The following is a 20,000-nucleotide window of genomic DNA, read 5'->3' on the forward strand; positions in this document are numbered from 1 at the left end:
CGGAGAAGCAGCTCCATCTATGAACCTTCATACGGAGAAGCAGCTCCATCTATGAACCTTCATATGGAGCAGCAGCTCCATCTATGAACCTTCATACGGAGAAGCAGCTCCATCTATGAACCTTCATATGGAGCAGCAGCTCCATCTATGAACCTTCATATGGAGAAGCAGCTCCATCTATGAACCTTCATATGGAGAAGCAGCTCCATCTATGAACCTTCATACGGAGCAGCAGCTCCATTTATGAACCTTCATACGGAGCAGCAGCTCCATTTATGAACCTTCATACGGAGAAGCAGCTCCATCTATGAACCTTCATATGGAGCAGCAGCTCCATCTATGAACCTTCATACGGAGCAGCAGCTCCATTTATGAACCTTCATACGGAGCAGCAGCTCCATTTATGAACCTTCATACGGAGAAGCAGCTCCATTTATGAACCTTCATACGGAGCAGCAGCTCCATTTATGAACCTTCATACGGAGCAGCAGCTCCATCTATGAACCTTCATACGGAGCAGCAGCTCCATCTATGAACCTTCATACGGAGCAGCAGCTCCATCTATGAACCTTCATACGGAGCAGCAGCTCCATCTATGAACCTTCATATGGAGAAGCAGCTCCATCTATGAACCTTCATATGGAGAAGCAGCTCCATCTATGAACCTTCATACGGAGCAGCAGCTCCATTTATGAACCTTCATACGGAGCAGCAGCTCCATCTATGAACCTTCATACGGAGCAGCAGCTCCATTTATGAACCTTCATACGGAGAAGCAGCTCCATCTATGAACCTTCATACGGAGCAGCAGCTCCATTTATGAACCTTCATACGGAGCAGCAGCTCCATTTATGAACCTTCATACGGAGAAGCAGCTCCATCTATGAACCTTCATATGGAGAAGCAGCTCCATCTATGAACCTTCATACGGAGCAGCAGCTCCATTTATGAACCTTCATACGGAGAAGCAGCTCCATCTATGAACCTTCATACGGAGCAGCAGCTCCATCTATGAACCTTCATACGGAGCAGCAGCTCCATTTATGAACCTTCATACGGAGCAGCAGCTCCATTTATGAACCTTCATATGGAGAAGCAGCTCCATCTATGAAGCTTCATACGGAGAAGCAGCTCCATCTATGAACCTTCATATGGAGCAGCAGCTTCATCAATGGCTAAAAAATAAGTCCAAGGGGTCAAATAATGGTCAAACAGCAGCAAAAAATGGCAAGTAGGCATAAAATGACAAAAAGTGGGTGAAAAGTGGAAAAACAGGGAGAAATAGTGGCAGAATAGGGCAGTGAGTGGCAAAAATAGGTGAGAAGTTACCAAAAAATGAGTTAAAGCTGGCAAAAACTGGCCAAAAAGCAGCAAAGGCATGGCAAGAATGGTGAAAACGTGCCTTTCATGGCAAAAGCAGCTTAAATGGGCGAAAAGTGGCAAAAAATTGCCAATAGCAAAAGCAGGATAAAAGAGGCAAAAAAGAGGTGGCAAAAATGGGACAGAAGTAGTGAAAATGGATCAAAAGTAACAAAAATGTGAATAAAAGCAAAAAATGGCAAATAAGGGCAATGGAATTTTACAGAGAAAAATAAAGGCTGAAAATTAAAGCCAGCTGTATTCATGTGGGGATTCAACCTGATTAATGTGTCTTACAATTGATCATTTCTGAGGTCAGAGTTTCCTTTTTTAAGGTTTTCTGGGGGAATAATATTTCAAATTAAGACATACAAGAGCCACAAACCATCACTAAGAGCCACAAACCATCACTAAAGAGCCACAAACCATCACTAAGAGCCTCAAACCATCACTAAAGAGCCTCAAACCATCACTAAGAGCCTCAAACCATCACTAAAGAGCCTCAAACCATCACTAAGAGCCTCAAACCATCACTAAGAGCCTCAAACCATCACTTGAGAGCCACAAAACATCACTAAGAGCCTCAAACCATCACTAAAGAGCCTCAAACCATCACTAAAGAGCCTCAAACCATCACTAAAGAGCCTCAAAGCATCACTAAAGAGCCTCAAAACATCACTAAAGAGCCACAAACCATCACTAAGAGCCTCAAACCATCACTAAAGAGCCTCAAACCATCACTAAGAGCCTCAAACCATCACTAAAGAGCCTCAAACCATCACTAAAGAGCCTCAAAGCATCACTTAAGAGCCTCAAACCATCACTAAGAGCCTCAAACCATCACTTGAGAGCCACAAAACATCACTAAGAGCCTCAAACCATCACTAAAGAGCCTCAAACCATCACTAAAGAGCCTCAAACCATCACTAAAGAGCTTCAAACCATCAGTAAGAGCCACAAACCATCACTAAAGAGCCACAAAACATCACTAAAGAGCCACAAACCATCACTAAGAGCCTCAAACCATCACTAAAGAGCCTCAAACCATCACTAAAGAGCCTCAAACCATCACTAAAGAGCCTCAAACCATCACTAAGAGCCTCAAACCATCACTAAGAGCCTCAAACCATCACTAAAGAGCCTCAAAGCATCACTAAAGAGCCTCAAAGCATCACTAAAGAGCCTCAAAGCATCACTTAAGAGCCTCAAACCATCACTAAGAGCCTCAAACCATCACTAAAGAGCCACAAACCATCACTAAAGAGCCTCAAACCATCACTAAAGAGCCTCAAACCATCACTAAAGAGCCTCAAACCATCACTAAGAGCCTCAAACCATCACTAAAGAGCCTCAAACCATCACTAAAGAGCCTCAAAGCATCACTAAAGAGCCTCAAAGCATCACTTAAGAGCCTCAAACCATCACTAAGAGCCTCAAACCATCACTAAAGAGCCACAAACCATCACTAAAGAGCCTCAAACCATCACTAAAGAGCCTCAGAGCATCACTAAAGAGCCTCAAACCATCACGAAAGAAACTTAAACCATCACTTAAGAGCCACAAAACATCACTAAGAGCCTCAAACCATCACTAAAGAGCCACAAACCATCACTAAAGAGCCTCAAAGCATCACTAAAGAGCCTCAAACCATCACGAAAGGAACTTAAACCATCACTTAAGAGCCACAAAACATCACTAAGAGCCTCAAACCATCACTAAAGAGCCACAAAACATCACTAAGAGCCTCAAACCATCACTAAAGAGCCTCAAACCATCACTAAAGAGCCTCAAACCATCACTAAGAGCCTCAAACCATCACTAAAGAGCCTCAAAGCATCACTAAAGAGCCTCAAACCATCACTAAAGAGCCACAAAACATCACTAAGAGCCTCAAACCATCACTAAAGAGCCTCAAACCATCACTAAAGAGCCTCAAACCATCACTAAGAGCCTCAAACCATCACTAAAGAGCCTCAAAGCATCACTAAAGAGCCTCAAACCATCACTTAAGAGCCACAAAACATCACTAAGAGCCTCAAAGCATCACTAAAGAGCCTCAAAACATCACTAAGAGCCTCAAACCATCACTAAAGAGCCTCAAACCATCACTTAAGAGCCACAAAACATCACTAAGAGCCTCAAAGCATCACTAAAGAGCCTCAAAACATCACTAAGAGCCTCAAAACATCACTAAAGAGCCTCAAACCATCACCAAAGAGCCTCAAAGCATCACTAAAGAGCTTCAAACCATCACTAAAGAGCCTCAAACCACCACTAAAGAGCCTCAAACCATCACTAAAGAGCCACAAACCATCACTTAAGAGCCACAAAACATCACTAAGAGCCTCAAACCATCACTAAAGAGCCTCAAACCATCACTTAAGAGCCACAAAACATCACTAAGAGCCTCAAAGCATCACTAAAGAGCCTCAAAACATCACTAAGAGCCTCAAAACATCACTAAAGAGCCTCAAACCATCACCAAAGAGCCTCAAAGCATCACTAAAGAGCCTCAAACCATCACTAAGAGCCTCAAACCATCACTAAAGAGCCACAAACCATCACTAAGAGCCTCAAACCATCACTAAAGAGCCTCAAAGCATCACTAAAGAGCCTCAAACCATCACTAAAGAGCCTCAAACCATCACTAAAGAGCCTCAAAGCATCACTAAAGAGCCACAAAACATCACTAAGAGCCTCAAAGCATCACTAAAGAGCCTCAAAACATCACTAAGAGCCTCAAACCATCACTAAAGAGCCTCAAACCATCACTAAAGAGCCTCAAAGCATCACTAAAGAGCCTCAAAGCATCACTAAAGAGCCACAAAACATCACTAAGAGCCTCAAAGCATCACTAAAGAGCCTCAAAACATCACTAAGAGCCTCAAAACATCACTAAAGAGCCTCAAACCATCACCAAAGAGCCTCAAAGCATCACTAAAGAGCTTCAAACCATCACTAAAGAGCCTCAAACCACCACTAAAGAGCCTCAAACCATCACTAAAGAGCCTCAAACCATCACTAAGAGCCTCAAACCATCACTAAAGAGCCACAAACCATCACTAAGAGCCTCAAACCATCACTAAAGAGCCTCAAAGCATCACTAAAGAGCCTCAAACCATCACTTAAGAGCCTCAAACCATCACTAAAGAGCCTCAAACCGTCACTAAAGAGCCTCAAACCATCACTAAAGAGCCACAAACCATCACTAAAGAGCCTCAAACCATCACTAAAGAGCCTCAAAGCATCACTAAAGAGCCTCAAAGCATCACTAAAGAGCCACAAAACATCACTAAGAGCCTCAAACCATCACTAAGAGCCTCAAACCATCACTTAAGAGCCTCAAAGCATCACTAAAGAGCCTCAAACCATCACTAAAGAGCCTCAAACCATCACTAAAGAGCCATAAACCATCACTAAAGAGCCTCAAACCATCACTAAAGAGCCTCAAAGCATCACTAAAGAGCCACAAAACATCACTAAGAGCCTCAAACCATCACTAAAGAGCCACAAACCATCACTAAAGAGCCATAAACCATCACTAAAGAGCCTCAAACCATCACTAAAGAGCCTCAAAGCATCACTAAAGAGCCACAAAACATCACTAAGAGCCTCAAACCATCACTAAAGAGCCACAAACCATCACTAAAGAGCCATAAACCATCACTAAAGAGCCACAAACCATCACTAAAGAGCCATAAACCATCACTAAAGAGCCTCAAACCATCACTAAAGAGCCTCAAAGCATCACTAAAGAGCCACAAAACATCACTAAGAGCCTCAAACCATCACTAAAGAGCCTCAAACCATCACTTAAGAGCCACAAAACATCACTAAGAGCCTCAAAGCATCACTAAAGAGCCTCAAACCATCACTAAAGAGCCTCAAAGCATCACTAAAGAGCCTCAAAGCATCACTAAAGAGCCACAAACCATCACTTAAGAGCCACAAACCATCACTAAGAGCCTCAAACCATCACTAAAGAGCCTCAAAGCATCACTAAAGAGCCACAAACCATCACTAAAGAGCCTCAAAGCATCACTAAGAGCCTCAAACCATCACTAAAGAGCCTCAAAGCATCACTAAAGAGCCACAAAACATCACTAAGAGCCTCAAACCATCACTAAAGAGCCTCAAACCATCACTTAAGAGCCACAAAACATCACTAAGAGCCTCAAACCATCACTAAAGAGCCTCAAAGCATCACTAAAGAGCCTCAAACCATCACTAAAGAGCCTCAAAGCATCACTAAAGAGCCTCAAAGCATCACTAAAGAGCCACAAACCATCACTTAAGAGCCACAAACCATCACTAAGAGCCTCAAACCATCACTAAAGAGCCTCAAAGCATCACTAAAGAGCCACAAACCATCACTTAAGAGCCACAAAACATCACTAAGAGCCTCAAACCATCACTAAAGAGCCTCAAAGCATCACTAAAGAGCCTCAAACCATCACTAAAGAGCCTCAAAGCATCACTAAGAGCCTCAAAACATCACTAAGAGCCTCAAACCATCACTAAAGAGCCTCAAAGCATCACTAAAGAGCCTCAAACCATCACTAAAGAGCCTCAAAGCATCACTAAGAGCCTCAAAACATCACTAAGAGCCACAAAACATCACTAAGAGCCTCAAACCATCACTAAAGAGCCTCATGTGACTCTAGAGCCATGTGTTGAGTATGACTGGACTAGACTCTTTCAAAGCTATTTTCCAACAGTTTGGCTCTTTTGTTGAGCAGAGTTGAGTAACGCTGCCATAACCATAGCGGATGTACAAAACTTTCTCTGAGCGCGCTCAGAACGTTCATATTTCTGCCCCTGATTTTTATGGTGAACAGACCAATCGGAATCAAGGAGAGGATGGACCAATTGTTGTTGCTGTGCTCATTCTGTCTCATACACACTCATGGTAAAAGTCTGAGAGTTTAAAATCATCAGACTTTGACAGGAATGATTGAAACCGTGTCAGAGAGAGCAGCAAAGAGAACCCAGCATGAATATCTGAATAATGAGTCCACTTTACAGCCAGAATGAAGTCTGGAGGAGGAGCTGGGGTGGAGTTAGAGGGCTGGGATGATATACGTGTGGCACACAGGAGCCATGAAGAGCAGAGCGTGCAGGTGAGACATGAGGAGGAACGAGACGCCATGACCACGCCAGAGGAGGCGGGAGGAGAGAGGAAGCACGCCAGCGTCAGCCTGCAGGTAAAGTCCAGGGAGTCATGATGCACGCTGCAGGTTTGATTCTGGTGTCTGCTGAACAAAACAAAGGCGGCGTTTCCGTGTCCTTATGGCGAGTCACGTGTCCGGAGCGGCCAGGACGAATGACATAAGGCCGGCCGTTCCTCGCCATTTTGAACTGAGATGAGCAACTCTGGTAGTCCCATGGCTCCTGGCCCTCACCTGGCCCACTATTTTTTACTATTTCATTCAACATGGGGGGGCTCGTCTGGTCAGGAAGAGGTTTATGCCGACCTCGCCGTGCACGGCGGCTGCAGATTATTTCAGGATGTCATCAGTAAAACAAACTCAAGGCTGCTGGAATAAAACAACGATAACCAGGGTGGAGAGGCGTCCTCTGCAGACTCTTTATCTAGACGTTATTATGTTAACCTTGAAGCGACCAAAGGCTGCAGGGCGGACGCTGAGAATCGTCTGTGCGTCATGAAGCGTCTGTTGAGTCTAACGGGGCGTCTGTTTACCCCTATCCTCGTCCTTCAGCTGGTTTATTAGACTCAGAATAACATTTAGACGTCCCAGAGTTTACACAGCTCCCATTTATCTCGGAAATGTCTGACAACCAACCAAAACAGCCCCCATGTTTTCCTTTTAAAGATCTCTGCATGTGACGAGGCTTTTAGCAGGACCACACGGCTGCTTCCACGTCTGATTGAAGGTTCTGCACAAATGTTTATAGTCTGCTCTCCTTCACTGTTTTAAAATGTTCAAATAAAAACAAACAGGAAGGCAGATTTAAGGGTCTCATCCTCTGAGTCTCCTACCTGTGGATGTGGGGCTGCACTGGAAGCCGTCTCCATGGAAACCAGGCTTACACTGGCAGGAGAAGGAGCCCTCTGTGTTGGAGCAGGACGCGTCCCGGTGGCATCGATCGTGTTCACACTCATCGACGTCTGAAGAAAGAAAAGAAGGCAAATCAACGCCTCATAACAGGAAGTGACCATAAACAACAGTCTTTAAGGACTAAATCAATGCCTCATAACAGGAAGTGACCATAAACAACAGTCTTTACAGACAAAATCAACGCCTCGTAACAGGAAGTGACCATAAACAACAGTCTTTGAGGACTAAATCAACGCCTCGTAACAGGAAGTGACCATAAACAACAGTCTTTAGAGACAAAATCAACACCTCATAACAGGAAGTGACCATAAACAACAGTCTTTGAGGACTAAATCAACGCCTCGTAACAGGAAGTGACCATAAACAACAGTCTTTACAGACAAAATCAACACCTCATAACAGGAAGTGACCATAAACAACAGTCTTTAGAGACTAAATCAACGCCTCATAACAGGAAGTGACCATAAACAATGATCTTTAGAGACTAAATCAACGCCTTATAACAGGAAAGGACCATAAACAACAGTCTTTAGAGACTAAATTAACGCCTAATAACAGGAAGTGACCATAAACAAAGATCTTTAAGGACAAAATCAACGCCTCATAACAGGAAGTGACCATAAACAACAGTCTTTAGAGACTAAATTAACGCCTAATAACAGGAAGTGACCATAAACAATGATCTTTACAGACAAAATCAACACCTCATAACAGGAAGTGACCATAAACAACAGTCGTTGAGGACTAAATCAACGCCTCGTAACAGGAAGTGACCATAAACCACAGTCTTTAGAGACTAAATCAACACCTCATACCAGGAAGTGACCATAAACAATGATCTTTACGGACAAAATCAACGCCTCATAACAGGAAGTGACCATTAACAACAGTCTTTACAGACAAAATCAACACCTCATAACAGGAAGTGACCATAAACAACAGTCTTTACAGACAAAATCAACACCTCATAACAGGAAGTGACCATAAACAACAGTCTTTAGAGACTAAATCAACGCCTCATAACAGGAAGTGACCATAAACAACAGTCTTTACAGACAAAATCAACACCTCATAACAGGAAGTGACCATAAACAACAGTCTTTAGAGACTAAATCAACGCCTAATAACAGGAAGTGACCATAAACAGCAGTCTTTAGAGACGAAATTAACGCCTAATAACAGGAAGTGACCATAAACAAAGATCTTTAGAGACAAAATCAACGCCTCATAAAAGGAAGTGACCATAAACAACAGTTTTTAGAGACTAAATCAACACCTAATAACAGGAAGTGACCATAAACAACAGTCTTTAGAGACTAAATCAATGCCTCATAACAGGAAGTGACCATAAACAACAGTCTTTAGAGACTAAATTAACGCCTAATAACAGGAAGTGACCATAAACAAAGATCTTTAAGGACAAAATCAACGCCTCATAACAGGAAGTGACCATAAACAACAGTCTTTAGAGACTAAATTAACGCCTAATAACAGGAAGTGACCATAAACAAAGATCTTTACGGACAAAATCAACGCCTCATAACAGGAAGTGACCATAAACAACAGTCTTTGAGGACTAAATCAACGCCTCGTAACAGGAAGTGACCATAAACAACAGTCTTTACAGACAAAATCAACACCTCATAACAGGAAGTGACCATAAACAAGATCTTTAAGGACAAAATCAACGCCTCATAACAGGAAGTGACCATAAACAACAGTCTTTAGAGACTAAATCAACACCTAATAACAGGAAGTGACCATAAACAAAGACCTTTAGAGACAAAATCAACGCCTCATAACAGGAAGTGACCATAAACAAAGATCTTTAGAGACTAAATCAACGCCTCATAACAGGAAGTGACCATAAACAACAGTCTTTAGAGACTAAATCAACACCTAATAACAGGAAGTGACCATAAACAACAGTTTTTAGAGACTAAATCAACACCTCATAACAGGAAGTGAACATAAACAACAGTCTTTAGAGACAAAATCAACGCCTCATAACAGGAAGTGACCATAAACAACAGTCTTTGAGGACTAAATCAACGCCTCATAACAGGAAGTGACCATAAACAACAGTCTTTGAGGACTAAATCAACGTCTCATAACAGGAAGTGACCATAAACAACAGTCTTTAGAGACAAAATTTAGACCTCATAACAGGAAGTGACCATGGAAAACAATCTTTAGAGACAAAATTTAGCACTATATAACAGGAAGTAACTGTGGACAACCATCTTTAGATACAAAATCAATGCCTTGTAACAGGAAGTGACCCTAAAGAACAGTCTTTAGAGACAAATCAGCACCCTGTAACAGGAAGTGACTGTAAACTACAATCTTTAGATACAAAATCAATGCCTCGTAACAGGAAGTGACCGTAAACAACAATCTTCAGATGTTTCTAAAGGGCATTTTAAAAATCTGGGTCCTGTTTCACATACGGCCAAGACTTTAACTTTATAAATATGGTTAAGGGTTTGGACAGGACAGGATGGAGCGGGACAAGAGATGGGATGAAATGGGACCAGACATGATGGGATGGGATAGTAAAGAAGGGACAAGAAGAGCCAGACAGGATGGGACGAGACAGGGATGAGACAGTATGGGGACAAGACAGGACAGGACAAGAAGGGACAGGATGGGCAAGAAGAGATGATGTAAGGAAAAATGCAACATAGCATTAAAAAGTGGGACTGGATGGAACGGGACAAGACAAGAAAGGAAAAGACAGAGGACAGGATGGACAAGAAGAGATGAGAAAAGAATGGAGATGAGACAGGATGATACAAGACGGATGGGGTGTGGACAGGGGGACAGGACAGTCTGGGACAGGATGGGGGGGGGGGGGGGGAGACTGGTCTAGACAGGACTGGACTGGACAAGATGAGGCAGGACAGGATGGCACAGAGAGATGGTTTGGGACAGGACTGGATGGGATAGGACAATGAGATGAGATGAGACATCAGGGGATTGGGTGAAAGGACCAGTCGAGGTGGGAAGGGAAGACATTAGACAGGATGGGACAGGACTGACAGGATGGGATGGTACGGGTCAGAGTGTTTAGGAGGAGAAGAAACAGTTTGTTCCTGCCCCCGTATAGATCCAGTTTCAGGAACATTTTTCTCTCAGCGTCTCCACGGTGCAGAGGGGGGGGGGTATGAAGAGATGAGCTGCACAGCTGTAAGGCAGGGTCTGTATTTCCTGACCAGGTGGGAACATTTCCTGTCCCTGAGGCCCGCTGTGCTCTCTGACTGTTTAAAGAAAGTTAAAGTCTGCTTCTATATCGCTGCTGCTGCTGCTGCTGCTGATTTATGTCGTCACATGTGGTCTGGTCTCGGTCCAGCTTTAAGACAAACTACCCCGATGGTTGGCTCTGCAGCAGACCAGCAAACATTGGAGAAACTCAGCAGAACCAACGAGTTCATTCAGCTTCTCAGTTAACTCTAAAAACCACAGGCCAATACTCTAAGAGTTTACCCAGAATGCTTTTAACCACCACACTTTTAACAGCTTTTCTCTCTCACTGTGGGAAATGGACCCACAAAGCCAAACTCTTGTTTCTGGTTCCTGCCTAAAGGGATGGTCTCCTTCCATTAACAGGGCAGAACTTTTTTTTTACCATTTAAATGTGTTCAAGAGTTTCCCTTCAGTTATGATGATTAAACATTTAAAATGCCCAATTTTGATTTGTAGCAGAATAATACCACCATCCATATCAGCAGCCCTTCAGAGGCTCCAGTCAGCTGTCAGAGAGTTCACATGCTCTTAGTTTCTGAGCAGCAGATAAAGGAAAAGCCTTAAAGCTGGTAGAAAAACAGACCAACAGTTTCCTCTCTCGCTGCTCCAAACAGACAGAAACAAACACAGCGACCTTTAAACAACAGTGTGGAGATTATTCTTCATCCTCAGACCAGCTGGATCAGAAACCAGTCTGAACACAGATTTGCAGCTGATGAACTCACCCCGACACACCCGGCCATCGCCCACAAACCCCGGCAGGCAGGAGCAGATGTAGGCGGAGCCTCCGGTGTAGCTGCACATGGCTCGTCTGGGATCGTCGCAGTCGTGACTTCCTCTCCGACAATGATCGATGGGACCGCTGTGCTCTGAGGGACGACAGAGTTAGAGACGAGGGTCAGAGGACTGATCACAGTTAATTCCAAAAAAGTTGGGTCGCTGTGTATAATGTAAATAAAAACAGAAGTTAACCCCTCAGGGCCCCTCAGGGGCCACGTCATTAAAAACAGCCATGATTCTGTAGTGAAATCCCTGCATGGGCTCAGGAACATTCCAGAAATCATCGTCTGTCAACACAGTTGGCCGTGCCATCCACCAATGACAGTTAAAGCTGATCATGGAGAGAAGAAGCCAGATGTGAACAGGATCCAGAAACACCGTGGTCCGTCTCCTCTGGACCAAAGCTCATTTAACATGGACTGAGGAAACATGGAAAACTGTTCTGTGGTCAGAGGAAAACTGTTCTGTGGTCAGAGGAAACATGGAAAACTGTTCTGTGGTCAGAGGAAAACTGTTCTGTGGTCAGAGGAAACATGGAAAACTGTTCTGTGGTCAGAGGAAACATGGAAAACTGTTCTGTGGTCAGAGGAAACATGGAAAACTGTTCTGTGGTCAGAGGAAACATGGAAAACTGTTCTGTGGTCAGAGGAAAACTGTTCTGTGGTCAGAGGAAACATGGAAAACTGTTCTGTGGTCAGAGGAAACATGGAAAACTGTTCTGTGGTCAGAGGAAACATGGAAAACTGTTCTGTGGTCAGAGGAAAACTGTTCTGTAGTCAGAGGAAACATGGAAAACTGTTCTGTGGTCAGAGGAAACATGGAAAACTGTTCTGTGGTCAGAGGAAAACTGTTCTGTAGTCAGAGGAAACATGGAAAACTGTTCTGTGGTCAGAGGAAACATGGAAAACTGTTCTGTGGTCAGAGGAAAACTGTTCTGTAGTCAGAGGAAACATGGAAAACTGTTCTGTGGTCAGAGGAAAACTGTTCTGTAGTCAGAGGAAACATGGAAAACTGTTCTGTGGTCAGAGGAAAACTGTTCTGTGGTCAGAGGAAACATGGAAAACTGTTCTGTGGTCAGAGGAAAACTGTTCTGTGGTCAGATGAAATCACAGAGGCTGTCCCTGTGGACGTAAGAGCTTTTCCTTGGTATAGTTTACATTTTACCAAGTGTCCCAACTTTTGTGGTATCGGGGTTCCATAAGGAAAGCTTTCTGTTTGCTGTTTGTGAGGACTAGTAATGTTGAAAAAGGTCTACATGAATGAGTAAAACTGTTCTTTTTGTGTTATTTCCTGTGTTTTAAAGGTGTTCAAACATAATAACTGTATTTCTGGTTTTATCTTTAGAGATAACAGAGTTTGTGATCTCTCTCAGAGGTTTGGAGTCCTGGCATTTCTACTGATAAATGAAAGGTATAATTGGTCTGCATTTAAACCAAATAACCTAAATACTGCCTGGAGGACATTTTTAAACTGTACCAGAGTTTATATTCTTGCGAACTTCTCAGTCATCAGGTCTAAAACCGTAGATTTATCACTCTAAAGATCAGTGTGGGTCTGAACCTTTAAATCCTGTGGAATCGTTCGTTCACATTCACACTAAAATGTCTTTTTTGTCTTTTGTCTGATTTTAGAGAATCTGGAGGATCAATAAGAGTCTGACAGGAACGCTAACTCCGCCCACACATCTAAACTTCAACATCAGCGTACCGATGCAGGTCCGTCCGTCGCTGGCGAACACATAGCCGGTCACGCACTCACAGCGGAACGTTCCGGGCTGATTGGCACAGACGGCGTTGTTCCCACAGACGTTAAACGTCTCTCTGCACTCGTCGATATCTGACAGGAGAACACAAACATGGAGGTCAGCGGTCACAGAGAAGTCTGCAGCAGTGAAACAGTACCGCTATGACTGCAGAGGGGGCGTTACCGTTGCAATAGCGTCCGTCTCCAGTGAATCCAGCGGTGCACTCACAGCTGAACTGGAGGCCTTCGCCTGCTCTGCACACGGCGTTGATGTCACAGCCGTGTCTGCCAGTGAAACAGGGGTTCTGCTCTGGAAGACCGCCTGTCAGAAACATTAGAGACTCCTCAGATCAGACTCAGCGCGGTGAAACATCCTGTTATCACAGAAACTCTTCACCCATTTTTTACCCATTTTAAACCTTTAAAGCCTGAATACACAAATCACAGCCAGAAAATTCTCTTTTTTTGGAACTGAAATGTTTATTTCACTTTCTACTTAAATCCAAAAAATCCAAACTTCCATAAAATTTAACATATATATTTTGCATCTTATTTGATACATTTAGGTGTTTTTGGTAACTGATAATCCACTTGAGGGCATTTTTATAATTTATCAGATTGTATTCAGAAGTTTTTTTTAGTAATTTATGAACATATTGATTAGATAGAGGTATCATAAAGGTATGTATCAAATATGATACAACAGGCTTTAAAGGGTTAATTGTGTTTTTAACAAAAATTATTTCATTTAAAGAAGGCTAAAAGAATAAATAAAGATATTTGTTTCTTTGATAAGAGTGGAGGAGGTGGAGATTTAGTCTATAAAGGAGGAGGCTGGGGTGGAGGAGGGGAAGCTTTAGTCTAAAGGAGGAGGCTGGGGTGGAGGAGGGGAAGCTTTAGTCTAAAGGAGGAGGCTGGGGTGGAGGAGGGGAAGCTTTAGTCTAAAGGAGGAGGCTTGGGTGGAGGAGGGGAAGCTTTAGTCTAAAGGAGGAGGCTGGGGTGGAGGAGGGGAAGCTTTAGTCTAAAGGAGGAGGCTTGGGTGGAGGAGGGGAAGCTTTAGTCTAAAGGAGGAGGCTGGGGTGGAGGAGGGGAAGCTTTAGTCTAAAGGAGGAGGCTGGGGTGGAGGAGGGGAAGCTTTAGTCTAAAGGAGGAGGCTGGGGTGGAGGAGGGTAAGCTTTAGTCTAAAGGAGGAGGCTGGGGTGGAGGAGGGGAAGCTTTAGTCTAAAGGAGGAGGCTGGGGTGGAGGAGGGGAAGCTTTACTCTAAAGGAGGAGGCTGGGGTGGAGGAGGGGAAGCTTTGGTCCCTTTTCCCAGGAGTACTTGAACTTGACTTTTCAACATCTGGTTAATGATTATTGCACATTATATGGAATTGTCAGCAGTTTAGAAGAAGAAAAACACAAAAACAGATTTGTTATTTGTGGCTATTATGAGTAGAAATGTTGTTATTGCTCATGAAGTTTTGATTTGACATTTGAAATGTGAACCTACACATGTTTAGAACAATCAGCAGTCATTTTTGGAGTCTAGGACTCTGGGTGTGCAAAAGAGCACTATACTAAACCTCAGTTCAGAAGATGCATCCTCCTAATCCCTGTCCTCCTCTATGAACCGTAGCGGCTGTTTTACCGTTCTTGATTATCTCCCCGACATTATAAATGTGTGTAATAAAACACAGACACGCACTAATGCCACTATCTAACGCTATTTTTAGAAAACAAGACCCCACTCTCGCTTGCTCTCCTTTTACTATCCTCCTTCACTCTCCTTTCTCACTAGTCTTCTGCAAAGCTGACCTTGTCGCGGTGCTGTTTGACATTACTGTAATATATATACCACACATCATATATTGCCAGAAAGCACAGATTCTCAGCTCTCTGTCAGCGTTGGAATTCTTTAAATTGAGCAAACTTTTGAGTAGTTATGGTGCTTAGAATCTGTGTAGTTGTCTCTCCAAACTTCTGGTGTTTTGTTATGAATGCCCACATTCATAGTTGTGAGTACCGTAATGAACCATATATGTGTGCATGCCCACAATTCTCAGCTTTCCAACACCGTTGGAATTTTTTCAAATGGGACAAACTTTATACAAACAGAGTTATGGTAATAAAACTCCAGACATATAGAACAGATCACCGGCGCTCCCTCAGTAGGTAAAGGGATAACTACTGAGTCAAACTCGGGTGTCAGTACTGGACTGAACGTGGAAATTTCCCGGGCGAAGGCATGTCCAGCCAATCAGGGACATCACCTTGGCACTATAGGATTGTGGGTAATGTAGTACTGTTGGCTGAGATCATGAATAAACCATGTTTGTGTCTCCTCCGTGCCCATATATCCTGGTTTCTCTGACATTATGTCTAAATATCAGATCTACAGCAGCTCCTTCACACTGAGGGGTGGCTGATGAGGGACAGTAGGAAGGGAGCGTGTCTAATTCCCTCATTCCTGGGGGGGCATGAACATCTACGTACACGACCCACACCTTTCGTCTGGCCGTGATCGAGTCTCTCACTAGAGACACCATCGTCGTCCTTTCCCATCATGCAGCCGGGTGTCTGAGGTCCCTCCTCACAGGAAACTGGACCCAGATGTTGGTCCCTCTGCAGCTGAGTCCTGTTTGTTTGTGTAACTCTGAAACCCCCATCATCCCATCACCAGCCCCCACCTGCCCTTTTACCTTTAACCCCTCTGTATAGAAAAAAAGCTCTTCCTGATGCCCCTCCCCCGCTGTGGACTGGATGATGGTATCTGGCTGACCTTCACCCCCCGCCATGGCGCTCTCCGCCTCTCTGATTGCAGCTGAGGAAATACGGCCTGGCTCGGATTACTGTTTATCTTCCTCTGATGTTCCACGCCAAACACGGCCGGCCACCGCACTTAACTGTCGGAGGCGTGTTTCAGCGCATTCCTCTGGTTAATAACACACATCTTAGAGTCGGAGTGACCCTGACAGACAACCAGGAGACCCGGTCGTCTCTTTGAGGACCACGTGGGACCTGTTCTCAGACACCGCTGTCCTACTGAAGCAGCACACACTCCCGTCTGTTTAAAGGGGCTCAGAAAAATGTGCAGCCACATAAATCTGTCTGGTCTTAAAAAAAACGTATTTTCAGAAAAAGCTTCAGGATCATGAGAGGTCAGAACTCACTGTGGACCGATCCGATCTTGTTGCTCATGGCGTAGCGTATCAGGTCGTTGTCAGAATCAAACATCACAAAGATCTGGTCCACGCTGAGCTGCTGGGTCGACGGCGCCGCCCTGCTGGCCTCGTCGTGCTGGCAGCTCTGGAAGGTGATCGTCTGACGCCACTGGTAGCTTCTGGTCTGGGCCGAGCCGTCCGGAGAGGTGATGGTGTAGTCGCGGTTTGAGGAGGAAGTGATCACTGAGAAGAAAAACAACAGAAATCATGTTCAGGCATGGCCGCACTAACAGGCTAGCGGGGCCTCTTTAGCAGCTTTTCCCCCTCATGTTATCATAAACGTGCTAAATCTGATCTTAACACCAGTGAACCCCCAGATCTGTGCTGAGTTCTGGTTCCGGTTCTGTCTTGTTCTTACAGTTTCTGTCGTACTGGTAGATCTCTTTGTACGGGTTGATCTGGATCGAGGATCCCAGCGGGATAGCGGGCAGGCGTCCCTCTAGCTCGGTGCTCACCACCAGGTGGTCGTGTTCGTCGATGCCTTTAAACTGCTGCTTGATGCTCAGACGTTCATTACCGGGGTAGAAGATCACCTCGGCCTGGCGGGAGAACACGCCACCTGCAGGAGAAGTTAGGAAGCGTGTCTGAAAGAAGTCCTGTCAAGCTAAACTCATCGTCCCAGCTTTTACCGACTGACTGGAGCAGATGGTTGCCAACGTCAGCAGTTTAAAGCCTGGATCACAGCAGCAGTACAGTTAACTTTAAATCCTGTGAATTTGGTTCGTTTCAATACATTTTTACTACAAACGGACTTAAAGCATCCCAAACCCGGCGTGACTTTGACCAAGAGGAAACACAAACGTCCTCTTACCGACGAGGCTGAAGCCGTTCTGGTACCCGGGCTGCTCCAGAGCAAACGCCCAGCCGATGACTCCACCCAGCGAGGACAGCAGCTGCAGGGAGGGGCCCAGGCTCTTGGGGATGTTGCTGATGGCCACGTAGGCTCGACCATCGTTGGCGACCACGTATGAGTGCAGGTCGTTGTTTTGGAGCTCGATAGGAGACGGGGAGTTCCCAACGAACACTCGCCCGTTCACTTTCCCGTTCATTCTCTGAGGTTTTCCTGAAAAACGAGGATTATATTTGAGGCAGTTAGACCCTAAAAGAGTTCAGAGCAGAGCTTTTATTTTCCTCCAGATAGAAGCTGTAGTGTCACATGACTAACCTCCTGAGACCTGAGCTTTTGTTTGGAATGCATTCTTATTTTTCCCACTAATTTGGGATTATTTGGACCTCATACATTAAAAAAAGCTCAGCCTTTGACTATTTTTGTAAAGTTTCCCATAAAAAACACCAATAAATTGCTTTAAATAATCCTCTAACTTTTCAGTGAAATTTTATCATAAAGCCTAAATTTTAATAAAGATGCCCCCTAAATTCTATTTACAGTCCTGAAAAACTCTCAAAGTAAATTCCCCCAAATGTACAAATAAATTCCCCAATATTCCATGAAAAATGGTGGAAAATTCCCCCAAATATGACAAAAATTCCCTAAAATGTCAAAGGATACCCTGCTTCTCAATTCACAAACAAATTCCCAAAATTAAATAAGACATGTTTCAAGTTTCCACGAGCATACCGTAATATTTCAAAGGAAAGTTTCCCCAAATAAGTTAGATAAAATTTTCCAAAAAATACAAATAGATTTCCTAAATTAACAGAAAATGACTGAGAATTCAAAAAACAATCCCCCAACACTGAAAAAAACAATCCCATATTTTTCATGCAAATATTCAACAATTTCAACACAAAAACATTTCCAATGAAGCTCTCAAAAATATGCAAAAATCTCCCAAATTTTCAACTTTTCAAGATATATTCCCAACATTATCCATGCAAATTCCTCAAAACTTGATGGTAAATTCTCCCAGTACTTCAATTGAATAACTTAAACTTCAATGACATTACAGACATGTCCTAAAAATTTCTAATAGTAGAAATTACTTCTATGTTGTTGGAAAGCCAGGATGTAATGTCTTCATATGTGCATGCAGGGTCTTAGGAGGTTAATGTTGTTAAAATCTGCTGTTCTTTCTATATTTTAACAAACTTTTCAACACTGTTAGTTTTAAAATGAGCCATTCTCTGTGATTTTTATGACCAAAACTATGAAAAAGTGCCAGAAGACGAGGCGGGGGTCAGATCTGACAGTAGACGTAGTTCTTCTTTAGACAGTAGGGGAGAATGAATTCATCAGAGTCTATAAGAACCTTCTACCCGTCGTCTAAACTGCAAAAAAGAGCCGGATTATTTGTGCATTTTTAACAGAATTACATTTCTGATAACTGAAAGTCTGAACTCGCCCAGTGTTCAGTGCATTGTTGTTACCCGGTATCAATGCTTTTTGATTTTGTACCAGTATCATATCAAACTTTCTAGTATCACCACAACCCCACACGTATTTGCCAGTTCAACTCTGGGATGACTGGGATGCTACACCAGTGGCAGCCTTTTATATCAGCTTCCAGTACAACTAAACTCTGCCCAAAGGCACCGCCTCCCACTCCTCAAACAATGCCGATTGGTCCGTTCTGTTTTCAGACCTGGCCCAGTCGTCTCTGATTGGAGCTTTGCAGGATGGATCTGCCTGATGTCAGACTATCGTCTGAACAGTCTATCTGCATTACAAGCTTAGAGAACAACGAAGGCACTGAATTTTATTTATGTATTTATTCATTTTATCATTTATTTATTATTTTTATGTATCTATTTATTTTATTTATTTATTTATCTATCTTTTTATTTATTTATTATTTATTTATTATTTTTAATTTATTTATTGTATTTTTTATTTCAATTATTTTTTAGTCTTATTGTTTTATCTAATTAATCAGATTGATTTAATTACACATGGATTATTTGTGGAATTATTTAATATGAAAAATTATATTTTGTGTAAATATTAAAACCTTTTTATTTTTTACACTGCTTGGTCAGTAACTGATCTGTTCATGCCAATAAAGGAAATTGAAATTGAAATTGAATGACCAGGCCAGTCAGCATCATCTGAGGAGAAAGAGGCGGAGCTACAGGTGTGGTTTAGTTGAAGTGACTGCAAGCCTGTGGACGATGGCGGCCGGTGAAGAGATGGGCGTGGATGCAGCTACAGCAGCAGATTTATCAGACATTTCAAAGAAGCCCAGAAAGATTTCAGTGGTGTTGGAGATGTTTCCGAGTTTGAGCTCCACTGATAGTGAACAGTCCTGCACTGACTGATGAGCTCCCGTTGTGTAGTTTAGTCCTTCTACATCCTGTGTTTGCTGCTCTAATTAGCCCGTAATAAGTGTGATGGACAGAACGTCTATTCAATCACCCTCTGAGTTTTATTTTGAAAGGTTCAGTCCTTCCCTAACACCGTCTGTTACCCACACAGCTTTATCTCAGCTGATCTCTTCTTTTCAGAAACCAACACCAGAACTGTACTCACCCTCAGCCACACAGTCATGCCCGTTTCCATAGAAACCGGGACGACAGTGGCAGCAGTAGCCGTTGCTGTAGTCCCGACAGTCAGCAAAAGCCGAACACTTGTGCCTGTTGTGAGCGCACGTCTCCAGGTTGTACGCAAAGACTGCAAGAAAACAAGTGAAGAGA

General features: G+C 43.4%; 1 protein-coding gene across 1 annotated transcript in view; it reads right to left on the bottom strand.

The window, feature by feature from the left end:
* Positions 1-20,000, bottom strand: part of LOC121508520 (nidogen-1-like) — a 70,174-nt gene that overhangs the window by 17,373 nt on the left and 32,801 nt on the right. The window contains exons 5-12 of the mRNA XM_041785441.1: positions 19,837-19,977; positions 17,221-17,472; positions 16,768-16,968; positions 16,359-16,592; positions 13,393-13,530; positions 13,173-13,301; positions 11,411-11,554; positions 7,361-7,489 (exon numbers count right to left, since the gene is read on the bottom strand). Coding sequence (XP_041641375.1) covers positions 7,361-7,489; positions 11,411-11,554; positions 13,173-13,301; positions 13,393-13,530; positions 16,359-16,592; positions 16,768-16,968; positions 17,221-17,472; positions 19,837-19,977 — 1,368 coding nt within the window. The remainder of the gene's footprint in view (positions 1-7,360; positions 7,490-11,410; positions 11,555-13,172; positions 13,302-13,392; positions 13,531-16,358; positions 16,593-16,767; positions 16,969-17,220; positions 17,473-19,836; positions 19,978-20,000) is intronic.

Source organism: Cheilinus undulatus, linkage group 4 (assembly GCF_018320785.1).
Source record: "Cheilinus undulatus linkage group 4, ASM1832078v1, whole genome shotgun sequence".
NCBI classification, from domain to species: Eukaryota; Metazoa; Chordata; class Actinopteri; order Labriformes; family Labridae; genus Cheilinus; species Cheilinus undulatus.